The following is a 16,023-nucleotide window of genomic DNA, read 5'->3' as shown; positions in this document are numbered from 1 at the left end:
ATCTTTTTAATTGTATTTTAATGTTTGTAGTTTATGTTTTTACTTGGCTGTTCACCGCCCTGAGTCCTCAGGGAGAAGGGCGGTATACAAATTTAAAAATAAATAAATAAATAAAATAAAAACCTGCCTGGGGCCATTTTGGAGGCTTCAGGGTTGCCACAATGCGAAAAAGGGATAGGGAGGGGGAACATAGTTAGATGTGGGGGCTTGTAGCCAAAATAAGAGAGTTTCCTGTGGAAACCAAGGTCATTTCAACAGGTGGTTGGAGAGAGGAGGAGTGAAGTAACCAGGCAACTGGTCAGCACCTTGATTGGACCATGTGACTGGTTGTTTGGGGAAAGGGGGGGGGCGACTTTCACTTTTAATTAGGTGAAAACCGGAGAAACTTTCAGAGTCGGTTTTCACCAGTTGTGCCAATCTCCAATAAAACTCTTCTTTGAGGAATCTGTCTGCCTCGGAGTTCTGATTTCTATGGGGTTATTACACTGACACACCGCCAGCCGGAGACCGTTGCCTACAACCACGATTTGCGGATCCGAAATATAACAGGACAGACGAGCGCTTTGCTTTTCCAAAAGGAATATTTTATTGACAAATTTCCCCCAGACCCATTACAGGAGAAACAACTTAGCCTCGTCCTGCAGCGCCCGGTCGCATCAACACCGATTCTCCCTTTTTTTTTTTTTTTTCTTTTTCCAAACGCAGGTGGGCTACCTCCTTCTTAAGAAACTACCATAAAACCCCCGTCTTAATCTCTGTGGATCTCCTGCCTCTCTTGAGCCAGGTCATGACCCAGGAAGGTTTTCAGCCAACAGCAACAAAAGGACGCAGGAGGAATTTCGTCGCCCGCGTTTTTGAGTGTCAAAACTTGCTTCTCGGGTGACCGGAGAGAGGAAGGGTCACCAAATCGTTCTTCCTAGGTGCCAAGTGTCACTGTTGGTATCTATTGTGGGGCGCACTGCTTCCCATCCCACTGAGCCTCTAAGGCACAGAAAAGTCTGGATCGCTTACGGGCACCTCTGACTCCTCACGTTCTCGCCCTTCCCTCAAGGGTATTAGTGTTTCCATGCGTAATCGCCAACAGCAGCCAAGGCACCGTGCCACCCACGACCACCGCAGGGTTGCAGAAGCCGCGAACAGAATCCCGCCGTCAGATTCTCAAAAAACAATCGGATGAAAAATTCCCGGAAGGAGCAACGAACGAAGAAAGAAAACCCAGCAGAAGGGATTTTTGGGGTGCCTTGATAATCCCGGTGGTTCCCTCGCTGCCTCCGGGACTTTCTAAGACAAGACCCAAATCCAGAGGACAGAAAAGCAAATTCCGTACGCTCGAGGGGGGAGACAGAGAGAGAAAAGAACATGCGTGCAAGCGAGGATTTATGCAACACGCCGAAATGAATGTTAAGAGTCACATGCAGTTTCTATGGTACGATGCCTCAACCTGTTTCCTTCCCTTCCCTTCCTCACCCCACTACCTTCTTCACACTTCCGAGATATAAAAAGATTATAAACGATTAAAGCAGGTGGTGACGTAAGGCTTGTATTTCAGCTCCCGCGTCTGAGAGACCGGGGGAAGGGGGGTGGAAGGGCCCTAAATCGCGATGCAAAAAAGCTGATGCGCTGTGGAAGTCTCCCGCCACCCACCCACCCTCCCTGCAAATTCCAAAAAAATAAACTTTCTGAGATTTATTAAAGTTTAAGAGAAGTCCGGGCGGCAGGCTCGGCTAGGGCTTAAGAGGAGATTCCTTTCTGAGAATCCCAGAAGAGAGGGGGGGGGGAAAGGGGGACTATCTTTACCACCCCCACCACCCCCGCTAAGTAAACTTGGTTTATCGACCTAAACGAGAGATGGCAAGGTTTCCAAAGCAGTCACGGGCACTCTTTAATTGCCCAGAAAGGAAACAAGCTTGAATAACTGAAAGCTAGCTAGCTAGTTATACCAAGGAGATGGGAGTAAGGGTATATAAAGCGCTCGGCTGTTTTGCGTACAGCTAACGCCTCCTGAAACGACCCTTTTTCCCGTATTGCATTAAAAAAAATCGAATTTCTGCTCGCAACTGGAGGAACAAGGAGGAGGGGGCAGTGTCTACAAGCCTCTGAAGCCTCAAAGGGGAGGGTCTTTTTGGGGCTCAAACGGCAAAAATCCTCCCCGCCGATAACCCTTCCAAACGGAAGCGCGGCACGGGGCTCCCTCGAGAAACCTTTAGTGTAAAATAGGTATAAGTGTACAAAAAGCCGTCTGTTCACTTTATTGGACCTGAAGATTCCAGCAGCGAAGAGGGATGTATGGATCTCTCTCTTCCTGAGTGGGACCGCAATTCTCTTTTTTTTTTTCTTTTGTTTCCTTTTTTTTTTTTTCGTTTTTTCGTCTTGCGTGTTGGGAAGAGCAAAGGGTGGGGCTCCGGCAGCCATGCACCGCCATGCTGTAGGAGGACTTAGAAAGGCGCGTTGTCCTGGGGCGGCTTGTCGCCAGCGGCCGTCGGCGAATGGAGCTGGTTGGTGCCATCGTTATCTTTGCCACCCACAACTTTGGACTGAGAAAAGAAAAGAAAAAGGGGCTAAGAGTTCAGCGGATCAGCGTCACCCTGGTTTTTTTTTTTTTTTTTTTTTGCTCCATCCCTCCGCCCATTTAAGTGCATTTTTCAAAATCTACATCTGACCTTTAATCTCGTTGTAAACAACTCAATATCTGATACTCCTTCCTCCTAGTTTCCCTGCTATCTGTGAGGTGGGTTGGGCTGAGAGAGAATGACTTGCCCAAAGTCACACAGCTGGCTTTCATGGCTAAGGCGGGACTAGAATTCACCGTCTCCTGGGGATTGGCCCTAAGTCACCCAATTGGGTTTCATGGCTAAGGCGGGACTAGAACTCACTGTCTCCTGGGGATTGGCCAGTTGGGTTTCATGGCTGAGGCGGGACTAGAACTCACCGTCTCCTGGGGATTGGCCCAAAGTCACCCAATTGGGTTTCATGGCTAAGGCGGGACTAGAATTCACCGTCTCCTGGGGATTGGCCCTAAGTCACCCAGCTGGCTTTCATGGCTAAGGCAGGAGTAGAATTCACTGTCTCCTGGGGATTGGCCAGTTGGGTTTCATGGCTGAGGCGGGACTAGAACTCACCGTCTCCTGGGGACTGGCCCTAAGTCACCCAATTGGGTTTCATGGCTAAGGCAGGACTAGAACTCACCGTCTCCTGGGGATTGGCCCTAAGTCACCCAATTGGGTTTCATGGCTAAGGCGGGACTAGAATTCACCGTCTCCTGGGGATTGGCCCTAAGTCACCCAATTGGGTTTCATGGCTAAGGCAGGACTAGAACTCACTGTCTCCTGGGGATTGGCCCTAAGTCACCCAGCTGGCTTTCATGGCTAAGGCGGGACTAGAACTGTCTTCTGGTGATTGGCCCAAGGTCACTCAGCTGGCTTTCATGCCTACAGCGAGATTACAATTCACAGTCTCCCGTTTTCTAGCCTGGTGCCTTAACTACTAATTGGCTCTCCATTGCCTAGTAGAAGAGGAGGAAGAGGAGGAGGAGGAGGAGGAGGAGGTTCTCCCATGTATGGAAGGAAAATTACCTTTATGGTTCCAACTCTGTCTTCGAAAGACTTGAAAGTTGGAGAATTTCTTGCAAAAGAAAAAAGAACAGTTATGGTTTTTTTAAAAAAAATAGAAAGAGAGTACCACAATTTTGCATTCTTTCTTCAGGCAGGCCATCTTGGGGGGGGGTGCTGCAGTATCTAGAGACCACTCTAGAACCCACTTCGCACAACTGATCACCTCCACAATCTGCTGAACTCTGGATAATTATGATCTGGAAAAACTAAGGGAAGCTACACAAAAGCATGCTTAAAAGCCACAATTCTCGGTTGAATAAGAAACACAAAAACGTGTTTGTTTTTTTTCAGTAAGAGAAAGATGCCTTTACAACTTCCAGGAAGGCTCATGTCAAAAAACTTAAATTATAGATGGTTCAGAAATTTTAGGTTCCAACTTTCCTAGAAAACAGTTCAAAAGATAATAGAATAGAATAGAATAGAATAGAATAGAATAGAATAGAATAGAATAGAATAGAATAAGAGTAGAGTAGAGTAGAATAAGAGTAGAGTAGAGTAGAGTAAAAGAATAGAATAGAATAAGAGTAAAGAAAATAGAATAAGATAGAATAGAATAGGATAGAATAGAATACAATAGAATAGAATAGAACAAGAGTAGAGTAGAGTAGAGTAGAGTAGAAAGAATAGAATGGAGTAGAGTAGAGTAGAGTAGAGTAGAGTAGAAAGAATAGAATGGAGTAGAGTAGAGTAGAGTAGAGTAGAGTAGAGTAGAGTAGAGTAGAGTAGAGTAGAGTAGAGTAAAATAGGACAGGACAGGATAGGATAGGATAGAACAGAACAAGAGTAGAGTAGAGTAGAGTAGAAAGGATAGGATAGGACAGGACAGGACAGAATTCTTTATTGGCCAAGTGTGATTGGACACACAAGGAATTTGTCTTTGGTGCATACGCTCTCAGAGCACATACAAGCAACAAGTGATAAATCATGATCACAATCATAAAATACCATCATCATAAATCATAAGAGCCCCCCAGGTTTACAATAGCATGAACAAAAACTTGGTAACCTCTGAATGGTCACGTCCCATCACCCTCCGAGACTCAACAGGCTTATTTCCTGTTGACAAACTTGCTTTCCCACAATTTGTTTGTTTGTTTAGAGAATGTATTTGGCCTCCCACTCACCTTCAAGGACTCTTACGTGTCTTGCAAACCACAGCATTTAAATCATTTGCCACTTCGCCAGAATGAACATGGCATCAACGAGCAAGAGGTGCCAAAACTGTATCTTTCAAGTCTGGCAAGTGTAGGATGTGTGGACTTCAACTCCCAGAATTCCGTAGCCGGCGTAGCCGGCTGGGGAATTCTGGGAGTTAAAGTCCACATATCTTAAATGTATAAATACATTCATATTTCTTCAGCAGCTCCCACGAGGACCTTCTGGAAGATCAAGTGGTGGGCTACTCAAATGATTGTTAATGCTCCAGCGCTTAAATGACCTACAACCGATCGTACCCGCCCAAATGCCAAATGCCAACATCATTTTGGAAAAAATCCCCGAGGCTTTTGCTACATTACCTCATTGCCGGCATACTTATCGAATGACGGATGGAGTAACTGCTACTCGGAAGCATTAAGGGGAAAGGAAGGAAACGTTAGAAGCATTAAACCACGGATAGCGTCGCACCCTGTCCATTGCCGCCCTCGCAGGGTGCGAGTAGTGAGTCGCAACACGTTCTGGGACCGTCTCAGCTGAGAATTACAGACCGTCCTCTACTTACGACCATTCATTTAGTGACCGTTTGGAGTTACAGCAGCACTGAAAGAAGTGACCTAGGGGCATTTTTCACACTTACATCCCCGTGGTCATGTGATCAAAATTCAGACGCTTGGCAAACTGGCTCATATTTATGACAGTCGTAGTGTCCTGGGGGGGTCGCGTGATCCCCTTTTGCGACTGTCTGACGAGCAAAGTCAACGGGGGAAGCCGGATTCACTCAACAACCGTGTTCCTAAATTTAACCATCGCAGGGGATTCGCTTAGCAACGGCGGCAAGGAAAGGTCACGAAATGAGGGCAAAACTCCACTGTCCCGCTTAGCAGCAGAAATTTTCGGCTTAATTGTGGTCGTAAGTGGAAGACTACCTGCATTCGAAACTAATGACTAATGACTACCTGCATTCGAAACTAACTCTGGCTGAACCAGAGTCCCCATACAGACGACCCCTCTCTGCCTTACCTAAACGAATGTGAGAACGGATGGGCCCTGCCAGGATCCAACGGAAGCAGAAATTGAGAACAAGGAAAGAGAGAAAATTAGGGGCAACGTCGCAAGACCTTTTCTTCTACATCCAATACTTGGCCCTCAAACAATCCACCAAGAGGTGAATCTTAAAAGGAGAAGGAACGGTATGAGGTTGAAGCTCCAGCCCGCCGAATATCTGTCACGGTTAGTGTCCATGCCACACAGTGAAATTAAAGTTAGCTTCCATCAATTAAGTCACTGACCCATCTGAACGTCCGTGGCAAATCTCAAAACAGCTCTGATGGGTTCAGACAAGGATGCCGGAGAACTTCTGCTCACCACCCAACTAAACCCAACAGGTCCAACAACATCTGCTAGGTGACCTGTAGGCCGTCCTCACGCCGGGCTGCAGGTCAGAAATGGCTGATTCAATTGTCTGTGGAGATTCTCAATCATCCAGGGTCACAGTTGTCCCAAAGGTGCTTTTCAAAAGGCAATTAGACTTTCTTGTTTTGCTAGAAGACGTTTCGCCTTCTCATCCGAGAAGCTTCTTCAGTTCTAGATTCAGGGGGTGGGAGAGAGATAAACCTCCAAGTGGCCTCAGTGACTCTCAGAAGGAGCGCTAACGACCAGAGGACTGCAAGGAATATAAATCCTTCCATTCTCCACCATTCAGTCAGAACTGAAGAAGCTTCTTGGATGAGAAGCGAAATGCCTTCAAGGAAACAAGCAAAGAAACTCCAGTTGCCTTTGGGACAACCATAACATGGATGATTGAGAACTTCCATAGACCAATGGTTGTTTCTTTTCCACGGTGCCAAGCCGTACCGGTCTACCTTTTGTCTACAGAGATTTTCAATCATTGAGGCTTCTTCAAAAGGCAATGGAACTTTCTTCGTTTTTGCTTGAAGACGTTTCGCTTCTCATCCATGAAGCTTCCTCAGTTCTGAAGCAGCTTCATGGATGAGAAGCGAAAATGTTTTCAAGGAAAAAAAACCCAAGTCCGGTTGTTATTTTGAATAGCACCTTTGGGCTCATTTAATTGTGAATTATAGAAGATTATAGCAGAGACGCCTTCTCCCCCCCAAGACTAAAATTATGCTTGAATGTACAATGAAGGAACACCCTGGCCTTTTGCTCCAGGCGTCTCAAGATAACAACGTGAGGCGGCATCTTCTGGCAGGGGAAACCTAGAGGACCCGGCCGTGTGGCAAGGAAGCAGCAACTAAGAAAACCGGTTTTCCAAGAGAGACTTTACCAAACAAACCTGGGGAACTTCGACAAAGATTCCCGGTGATTTTAGTGCACTCAATAAAATAGTTTTGTTTTTTTTTAAACCGTCCCTCTTGTTCATCACTGGAGGAATGAGGAGAAGAGCAATTAGCAGTGGGTTATTTATTTATTTGTTTATTTATTTTCCACCTTTATTATTCTTTTTTTTATAAACAGCTCAAGGTAGTAAACATATTTAGTATGCCTTCTTCCTCCTCCCTACGAGAACAAACACCCTTTGAGGTGAGAGTGATTGGCCTAAAGTCATCCAGCTGGTTTTCATGCCAATGGTGGGACTAGAACTCATCGTCTCCTGGTGACTGGCCCAAAGTCACCCAGTCGACTTGTTCCTAAGGCAGGACTAGAACTCACAGTCTCCTGATGATTGGTCCAAAGTCATCCAGCCGGCTTTCATGCCTGAGGTGGGACTAGAACTCACAATCCCCTGCTGATTGGCCCAAAGTCACCCAGTCGACTTGTGCCTGGCAGAACTAGAACTCACAGTCTCCTGGTGACTGGCCCAAAGTCACCCAGTGGGCTTTCATATTGAAGGTGGGACTGGAACTCATAGTCCCTTGGTGACTGGCCCAAAGTCACCCATTTGGCTTTCATGCTGAAGCAGGACTAGAACTCACAGTCTCCTGGTTTCTAGCCTGCTGCCTTAACTACTAGACCAAACTGATTCTTGCCTGAATCCAAAGGAAGTTAATTCTACAACTAACTCCTTGGTAGCCTTGGTAGTACAGTGGTCTAAAGCACCCTGTTATTAAGACCAGCTGCCTGCAATTACTGCAGGTTCGAATCTCACCAGGCTCAAGGTTGACTCAGCCTTCCATCCTTTCTAAGGTAGGTAAATTGAGGACCCAGTTTGTGGGGGCAGTAAGCTGACTTTGTATAAATATACAAAAGGATGAAGGCTATTGCTTAGCGCATTGTAAGCCGCCCTGAGTCTCCGGAGAAGGGCGGCATATAAATCAAATTAAAAAATAAAATAAAATAAAATAAAAATAAACTCCCATTGGATCGAACCCAATTCAATTTAGCTTTAAATGTAGACCAGCTGGTTTCACCCATCATCCCCAGCCAGGAGAACCACTGGCCCAGCTGAGAGGGGGAGACGGGAATAACACAACACATCTGAATTGGACTGAACTGGAATAACCCGGTTATTATAGAAAATATACTGAGCTCGTAGCCTTTTCTACCAGGGGACTTACACACCAAAGCCGTTCGGATTTGCCAGCCTTTTCCTGGTCTCCCCAATTCGGCGTGACCTCCGGAGCCGTTTACCCATTTTAAGCAGCCAAACCTCAGGGTCACACCGCAGGCACACCAGGAAAGTAAAGGATCACACACAGAATTTGGTGGGGAAAAGGCCGGAAAACCGCAAAAAAAGGACCACACGGTAAAGACAAGCTGAGCAGGGATGACTTCTGCCCTTTAAAAAAAAAAAAATTAAAAGAAAGAAACTCACCACAACACTTAACCTCTGATCACATAAGATAAACTCGAAAACAGGGCCGGTTTAATCATTTGGAGTCTTTCTGCACCGCAAAAAAAACTGGAGATATTTTGGTGGGAGGATCTTGGGGAGAGGGGCAGAGAAGCCAAATTCCTCCCCCCCTCCTCCCATCGTTGAAGAGGAGAAGCAATAGCAACCAGGTGGCAATCTTTCTCAACCGTGGTAAGGTAAAAAATGGGCAGTTCCCAGAATCCCCCTAGCTAGCATGTTGTCTGGGGCATTCTGGGCATTGAAGGGCCACACATGGCTAGCTGGGAAATTCTGGGGAATTGAACTCGGCACAACTTTACGAAGTTGCTAAGACTGAGAGGAAGAGAAGGTGTCTCCTTTGATAAAACAATTATTTTCTTTGTTCTCCTAGTTTTAATCCTGACTTTCATCATGACCGGGTTGAGTATTATCAATTTAGAGCAGGGGTCTCCAACCTTGGCAACTTTAAGACTTGTGGACTTCAACTCCCAGAGTTCCTCAGCCAGCTTTGCTGGCTGAGGAACTCTGGGAGTTGAAGTCCACAAGTCTTAAAGTTGCCAAGGTTGGAGACCCCTGATTTAGAAGATTCAACATTGTAGGGTCCTTGATGCTCTCCAAGCTTGGTGGTTTCCTGCAAACATTTTGTCACCCAACTAGGAAACATTATCAGTGCTAGAAGGGAGTGGGGTTTGCGGGGAGGAGGAGGACTTTGGGGTCCTTGGTGCTGAGTTGGTGGGGATTTTGTTAGACATTTCATGACCCAACGATGTAACAACATCAACACTAGTGAGTGTGGGGTTTGCTATTAGTTTTACACATCCAACCAACACCCAGATAAGCAGGGATTAACCCCAGACAAACAATCAAGCAGGAAACAATACCCCAATCAAGAAACACTAAGGAGAAAACCCCACCCTTGCCAACAGTGCCAGAGCAAGCTGCTGTATATAAACAAGGAACAAACCTCACTATCTTTTAGCACTGATGAAGTTACCTAGCTGGGTTGTGAAATGCCTGCAAGAAAACAAGCAAGTTCAGAGGGCACCAAGGACCCCCAAGATTCCACTCTGAGCTACAGATATTCTTTTATTTATTTATTATTTATTTATTTCATGTATTTTATATGCCGCCCTTCTCCAGAAGGACTCAGGGCGGCGAACAACAAGTTAAAAACATGTACAACAAAATCCCATTTTAAACCAAATGAACTAATAAATAATAAATAATAAAAGTCAGAATCAGAGTCAGCCTATTTGCTTGAACAGCCAAGTCTTCAGGTCCCGACGGAAGGAGCGGAGATCAGGAGCCGTCCGGAGCTCGGTAGGCAACTCAACATGAGATTCAACATGTTTTGAGATTCAACATGAGCTCCTGGGGAGGCCAACAGGCCTTCAAAAACCATTTACAGGGCAGGAATGACAGGAGAGGGACTGGTCTCCATCGCCTGCTTTTCAACACCCTATAGAGATCTGATTGGCCATAGGAGAAACCAATTCTCAACTCGCAAAGCATCCCTGATTTAATTAGGGCATCCATCGGAACCCTGACAGCAAGCCAGCTCTGACCCTACGTGATTTACACTCCAATTATGACCCTGTTTCCCCCCCTTCCCCCCAGGGTATGTCATCAATCACATTCAGGTCACTCCCCTTCGACGACTGTAGGCATCCCTGGGATACAGCCTTGAGCCTGGAATGTGCATCTGCTTTTGGCTGCTGTGCAGTTTTGGCAGTTTCCCATCCCTCCCTGGCCTACGGCAACCCGAGAGCAGGCCAGGGATGATTTACGAGTTGACAACAATACTGTAATTGGATGGGCCGTGGTTCAATCAAGCAGGTCTGTTCTTAATGCTTTAAAGCAGTGTTTCTCAACCAGGGCAACTTTTAAGAGGGGTGGACTTCAACTCCCAGAATTCCCCAGCCAGCATGGCTGGCTGGGGAATTCTAGGAGTTGAAGTCCACCCCTCTTAAAGTTGCAAGGATGAAAAACCCAGTTCTAAGGCTTTCCTCTGCTAAGGGACGTGTGGACAGAGTCCCCTCAAAACTCAACCAAAATCGCCAACTCATGGACACTGTATGAAGCGGGACAGAGTCTTTTAATCGCTCCTCATCTCTCCAAGAGCTTAATCATTATCAGGGTTTTAATTTTGCTCCCTTTCACGATTCCTAATAGTGGTGTGATTCACAGAATCCTGTTTGGCCTTTGTGGGTTTGCTAATGCAATCGTTGCAATCTATGCGTGTATGTTTAAGTGTTCCAACCTTTACATAAATGACGCACTGCTATTGGCACTCATGCATCCTAAGCCACTTTCGGAGAACATTATCGGTTTGCAGAGGAAACGTGGAGAGGTTAAAAGGCCAGCGCCTGATTCTTTAAATGTGTTTTGAGCAAAAGTGTATATTTTGGAAAGGGAGGAAGGCTCTGCATCGACACACAAATTGTAGAAGTGCACACAAGACCTCAAAATGGTATTTTTTTTCATTTTATATTTATGTGATCAGAGTATATCGCAGGCGCTTACCACCCAGATAATCCCAGCCAGATGGGGAAAGGAGAGTTCCTGAAAAATCAGGGTTGCGGTGAGTGAAGCGTTCTTCTTTGCTGGATCACAATACTGTCACATCACATGAGGCAGCTGCTCTATCTACTCGTTATTTTTATTTATCTAGTTATAGGTAAAAGGTAAAGGATCCCCTCACACGTATGTGCTAATCGTTCTTGACTTTAGGGGGCGGTGCTCATCTCCGTTTCAAAGCCGAAGAGCCAGCGCTGTCCAAAGACGTCTCCGTGGTCATGTGGCTGGCATGACTACATGCCAAAGGCGCACGGAACGCTGTTACCTTCCCACCAAAGGTGGTCCCTATTTTTCTACTTGCATATATTTTTTTTACGTGCTTTTGAACTGCTAGGTTGGCAGAAGCCGGGAAGAGTAATGGGAGCTCATCCTGGTACGTGGCACTAGGGATTCGAACTGCTGACCTTTCGATCAACAAGCTCAGCGTCTTAGCCACTGAGCCACCGCATCCTTTTCCTATCTAGTTATAGCCCACTGTTATTTTTTTTTATAAACCACTCAAAGTGGTGAACAGAGACAATGCTTCTTCCTCCTCCTATTTTCCCCACAACAACAACAACCCTGTGAGGTAGGCTGAAAGAGAGGGACTGGCCCAAGGTCACTCAGCCGACTTTCATGCCTAAGGTGGGACTAGAACTCACCACCTCCTGATGATTGGCCCAAAGTCATCCAGCCAGCTTTCATGCCTAAAGTGGGACTAGAACTCACTGACTCCTAGCGATTGGCTCAAAGTCACCCAGCTGAATGTAATGCCTAAGGTGGGACTAGAACTCAGTGCCTCCTAGTGATTGGTCAGTTACCCAGCTGAATTTAATGCCTAAGGCGTGACTAGAAGTCAGTGCCTCCGAATGAGTTTGCAAAACCAGGTCGATTGTGTGACTGCGAGCAGCGTTACGGCAGTCGTCAGTTACAGCCGTGATGGGCAGGCCCCATTAGGGTTGTAACTCAAGGACTACCTGTATAGCGTTGTCCCAGAGGTCACAGTGCTATGAACTGCAACCAGAAAACCAGCAAAAGCTTTAATTCCTGTTGACCAAGAATTTGTAGGAGGGGCAGAGTCAAAAGAGGCATAAGCCTAGCATCCCTATGTAGTCACAAAGGGATTAAGTCCAATCCTCCACCCTTGAATTCCATTGACTTTATCTAATCCCAAGCAGGTGCTAAACCATGAAGTGAGAAGATTCCTGTGCATTGGCTGTTTAGCAATAAATCAGCTTAACTGGACCTTCACATGTGGACCTGATCTTTCCCATTTGACTCTATCGTCTCTGCCTATCTTTGTCTGTCTGGGAAGGAGTGGTGGAGTCAAAAGAGAGACCAGCCTAGAATCCCTACGTAACCACAAGTGAACTAAGGCCAATCTCCCTTGAATGCCATCGGCCCTTATTTAACTCCAAGTGGGTGCTAGTCATGAGTTAAGAAGTTTCCTGCGGGTGGGCATTTTAGCAATACATCACTTTAGCTGGACCTTCATGCGTGGACCTGATCTTTTGCACCTGACAAGAATTCTTTGGAAGAATTAGGTCAAAAAGAAGAAGAAAAAAACTCAACCCCTTACCTCATATCTCCAAACTTCCGGCTGATTGCAGAACCCACGTTGGACAGAGCAGCCGAAGTCTTCTGGCCGGCCTGATACAGCGTTTCCTGGGTCTTCTTATACCTAAAGAAAAACAAGAATTGGGAAGGGAGGCCGTCGTTAATTGAGAATGGTCTCAAAGGAGTAAAGGAAGACACAGCTGGAGCTTAAACAACAGGAGTTGGGAAAGGCAAGAGGCGTGTACGTATTCTGTGTACACACTGGAGGATTTGCAAAGCTTTGCAACTACGGCAGAGGGTGAAAGAGGCTAGCAACCAGGTTTAAAGCAAGGATGTGCCACTTCTGAAGACGCACTTCATTATGGCAGGATTTTGAGAGACGCTCAAGATACAGGCAGTTCTCACCTTACGACCACGAGATCAGAATTTCCCTTGTGAAGCAAGACGGCTGTTAAGTGAGTCACGGCCAATTTTACGAGCTTTTTTTTTTTTTAACTATGGGAGTTAAGCAAATCGCTGCGGTTGTTAAGTGAACCATGCGTCATTAAGTGAATCAGGGCCCCATCCCCCCCGCCACCCCAGACCTGTTAGAAGCCAGCTAGGAAGGTCATTAATAGTGATTGTTATGACTCTGGAAGGCTGCAACTGTTGAAAATATAGGCCTGTTGCCAAGGGCCTGAATTCTGATCACGTGACTGTGGGGAAATGCTGTGACGGTCGTAAGTGCGAGGAATAGTTGCAAGTCAATTTTTTTCAGCGTTGTGAACTTCAAACAGTCCCTAAACGAACGGTCGTAAATCAAGGACTACCTGGACTTCAGCAAGGCTACAAAGCAGATGTATGTTCCCTGTCTGGTCCCTGATAATAGTTTAAGGAGGATTAACACCCTTCATCGTGGTTTATCTGCTGTTACTGTCAAACGTTTCTTCACTGTTGTTTGTCTTGCATTGTTCAAGATCAGAAAGAAGGGAAAAAAGCACATATTAACATTACTGGTGTCTGCCTATCAGCTCAGGAAGGGAAGAGCTTACTGTCCAGATGCCCTTTCGAATTAGCTACCATATCCGAGTTGCCAAAATCCAAACCACTTCTAGATGGTCTCCCTTTGCCTCCACGGAGAGGAGATCTTGTGGCCTTTGGCACTGCTATCACTCAGAATAAGAGAAGAACAGAGTTGGAAGGGACCTTAGAGGTCTTCTAGTCCAACCACCTACTCAAGCAGGAGACCCTAATACAATTTCAGACAAACGGTTATCCAACATCTTCTTAAAAACTTCCAGTGTTAGAGCATCCACAACTCCTGTATGGAAGTTGTTCCACTGATTAATTGTTCTCACTGTCAAGAAATTTCTCCTTAGTTCCAGGTTGCTTCTCTCCTTGATTCGTTTCCATCCGTTGCCTCTTGTCCTGCCTTCAGGTGCTTTGGAGGATAGCTTGACCTCCCACTCTTCTCTGTCACCTCAAATATTGGAACTCTGCTATCATGACTCCATGTTTTCCTTGGCAGCATCAACCCAAAAAAAGCAGGCATTCCTGACTTTTTAGAAATTCCAAAACTTTTGAGTTTTGAGCGTTTAATTCACGAACAGCATTAAAAGTTTAACTTTTTTTTTTTTTTTAAGTAAAGTCTATATTGATGCGTTAATCCAGAAGAGAAATAGGCGGGTTTATGCTCAGGAAGGGAAAGGCTTCCTGTCAAGAAGCCATCAAAAATTTGCAATTTTAAACAGTGGAAGCAGCCTATCTTTTAAAGCAGGGGTCTCCAAGCTTGGCAACTTTAAGACTTGTGGACTTCAACTCCCAGAATTCCTCAGCCAGCAAAGCTGGCTGAGGAATTCTGGGAGTTCAAGTCCACAAGTCTTAAAGTTGCCAAGCTTGGAGACCCCTGTTTTAAAGGCCTCAACTGACCATTTTGAGATTTCTCTAACAACTGGAAGCTACCAAGGTTGCAATCTTGGCTCTTACTCTTTTCCCCTCTGATCACCAGATTTCAAAATAAATGGAGGAAGTCGTTCACATCCGCAGTCCTTGTCAGCATAAAACTTAGCTGCACCGAAAGCCGGATACTGTGGAATTTCCCTACACGGCTCGGTATTTTGTAGAGAAAGGCTGAAATTGCAACTTCGGGGCTCCCCGAAATAACCATGAATGGCGATTGCAGTGCAATTGACCCATCTGGAAATGCTACTACAGGTAGCCCTCAACTTACAAACCATCATTGAGGCCGTAATTATAAGTAGTGTGGGAAATCTAGCCCAGGAAGCAAAAAATTGAAGTGCCTGGATGAAGAAATGGGGTTGTAGAAATGGATAAACCTGGGTTCCAATCTCAATCAGAATAGAATAGAGTTGGAAGGGACTTGGGAGGTAGAATAGAAGAGAATCACAGAGTTGGAAGGGACCTTAGAGGTCTTCTAGTCAAACCCCCTAACCAGGCAGGAAACCCTACACCACTTCAGACAAATGATTATCCAATATCTTCTTAAAAACTTCCAGTGTTGGGGCATTCACAACTTCTGGAGGCAAGTAGTTCCACTGGTGAATTGTCCTCACTTAGGAAGTTTCTCCTCAATTCCAGGTTGCTTCTATCTCCTTGGTTAGTTTCCATCCCTTGTTTCTTGTCCTGCCCTCTGGTGCTTTGGAAAATAAGTTGACCCCCTCCTCTTCTTTGTGGCACCCTCTCAAACTACTGGACTACTGCTATTGCGTCACCCCCTAGTCCTCCTTTTCTCTAGACTAGCCAAACCCCAATTCCTGCAACCGTTCTTCATGTTTTAGTCTCCAGGCCTTTAATCATCCTAGTTGCTCTTCACTGCACTTATTCCAAAGTCTCAACAACTTTTTTGTAGTTTCAACGTTTTTTTTGTTCATTCACGAAAACCAATGGGTGAGGGAGGGGTGCCTTTGGGCCAATCCTACTCTCTCAGCCCAACTACCTTCTTGTTATGGAGACAAAAAAATGGAAGGAAGGCAGGCATTCTTTCTTTCTTTCTTTCTTTCTTTCTTTCTTTCTTTCTTTCTTTCTTTCTTTCTTTCTCTCTCTTTCTTTCTTTTCTTTCTTTCTTTTTCTTTCTCCCTCCCTCTCTCTCTCTCTCTCTATATATACATGCTTTCTTCTCTTATCGTAGGTTTAAAAAGTATGTATTTATAGATCTATTTCGGACTGATTGGTCCTCATCAGTTAGCCACACCCTTACCATATGTTCCCTCCCTGTAGAGGCCAAGTATTTGATTTCTTCTTTTATTGTAGGTTTTATCTATATCTATATTAGTCTCCCAATAGGCAGCAAAATGCTGGTTTGCTGTCTGAAGAAGCCTAGGATAGTGGATGTGATTCCACTGAGCTATGGCT

At 45.6% G+C, this 16,023-nt stretch overlaps 1 protein-coding gene across 12 annotated transcripts in view; it reads right to left on the bottom strand.

Moving 5' to 3' along the window:
- Positions 1-562: 562 nt before the first annotated feature.
- The window catches only part of TPD52L2 (TPD52 like 2), a 43,426-nt gene continuing 27,965 nt past the window's right edge, over positions 563-16,023 (bottom strand). For 8 of the 12 annotated variants that reach the window (XM_087890987.1, XM_034401778.3, XM_060684335.2 and 5 more), the window contains 5 exons: positions 12,695-12,796; positions 5,790-5,816; positions 5,129-5,170; positions 3,573-3,621; positions 563-2,534 (listed from right to left, as the gene is read on the bottom strand). In XM_087890987.1, coding sequence (XP_087747113.1) covers positions 2,436-2,534; positions 3,573-3,621; positions 5,129-5,170; positions 5,790-5,816; positions 12,695-12,796 — 319 coding nt within the window. In that variant the 3' untranslated portion in view covers positions 563-2,435. The remainder of the gene's footprint in view (positions 2,535-3,572; positions 3,622-5,128; positions 5,171-5,789; positions 5,817-12,694; positions 12,797-16,023) is intronic. The other 4 variants (XM_087890989.1, XM_034401781.3, XM_060684337.2 and 1 more) reach the window with 1 other exon arrangement.

This window comes from Pantherophis guttatus, chromosome 3, assembly GCF_059756535.1.
Source record: "Pantherophis guttatus breed Tessera chromosome 3, ASM5975653v1, whole genome shotgun sequence".
Taxonomy (NCBI): Eukaryota; Metazoa; Chordata; class Lepidosauria; order Squamata; family Colubridae; genus Pantherophis; species Pantherophis guttatus.
This window is presented reverse-complemented; position numbering and strand designations above follow the sequence as displayed.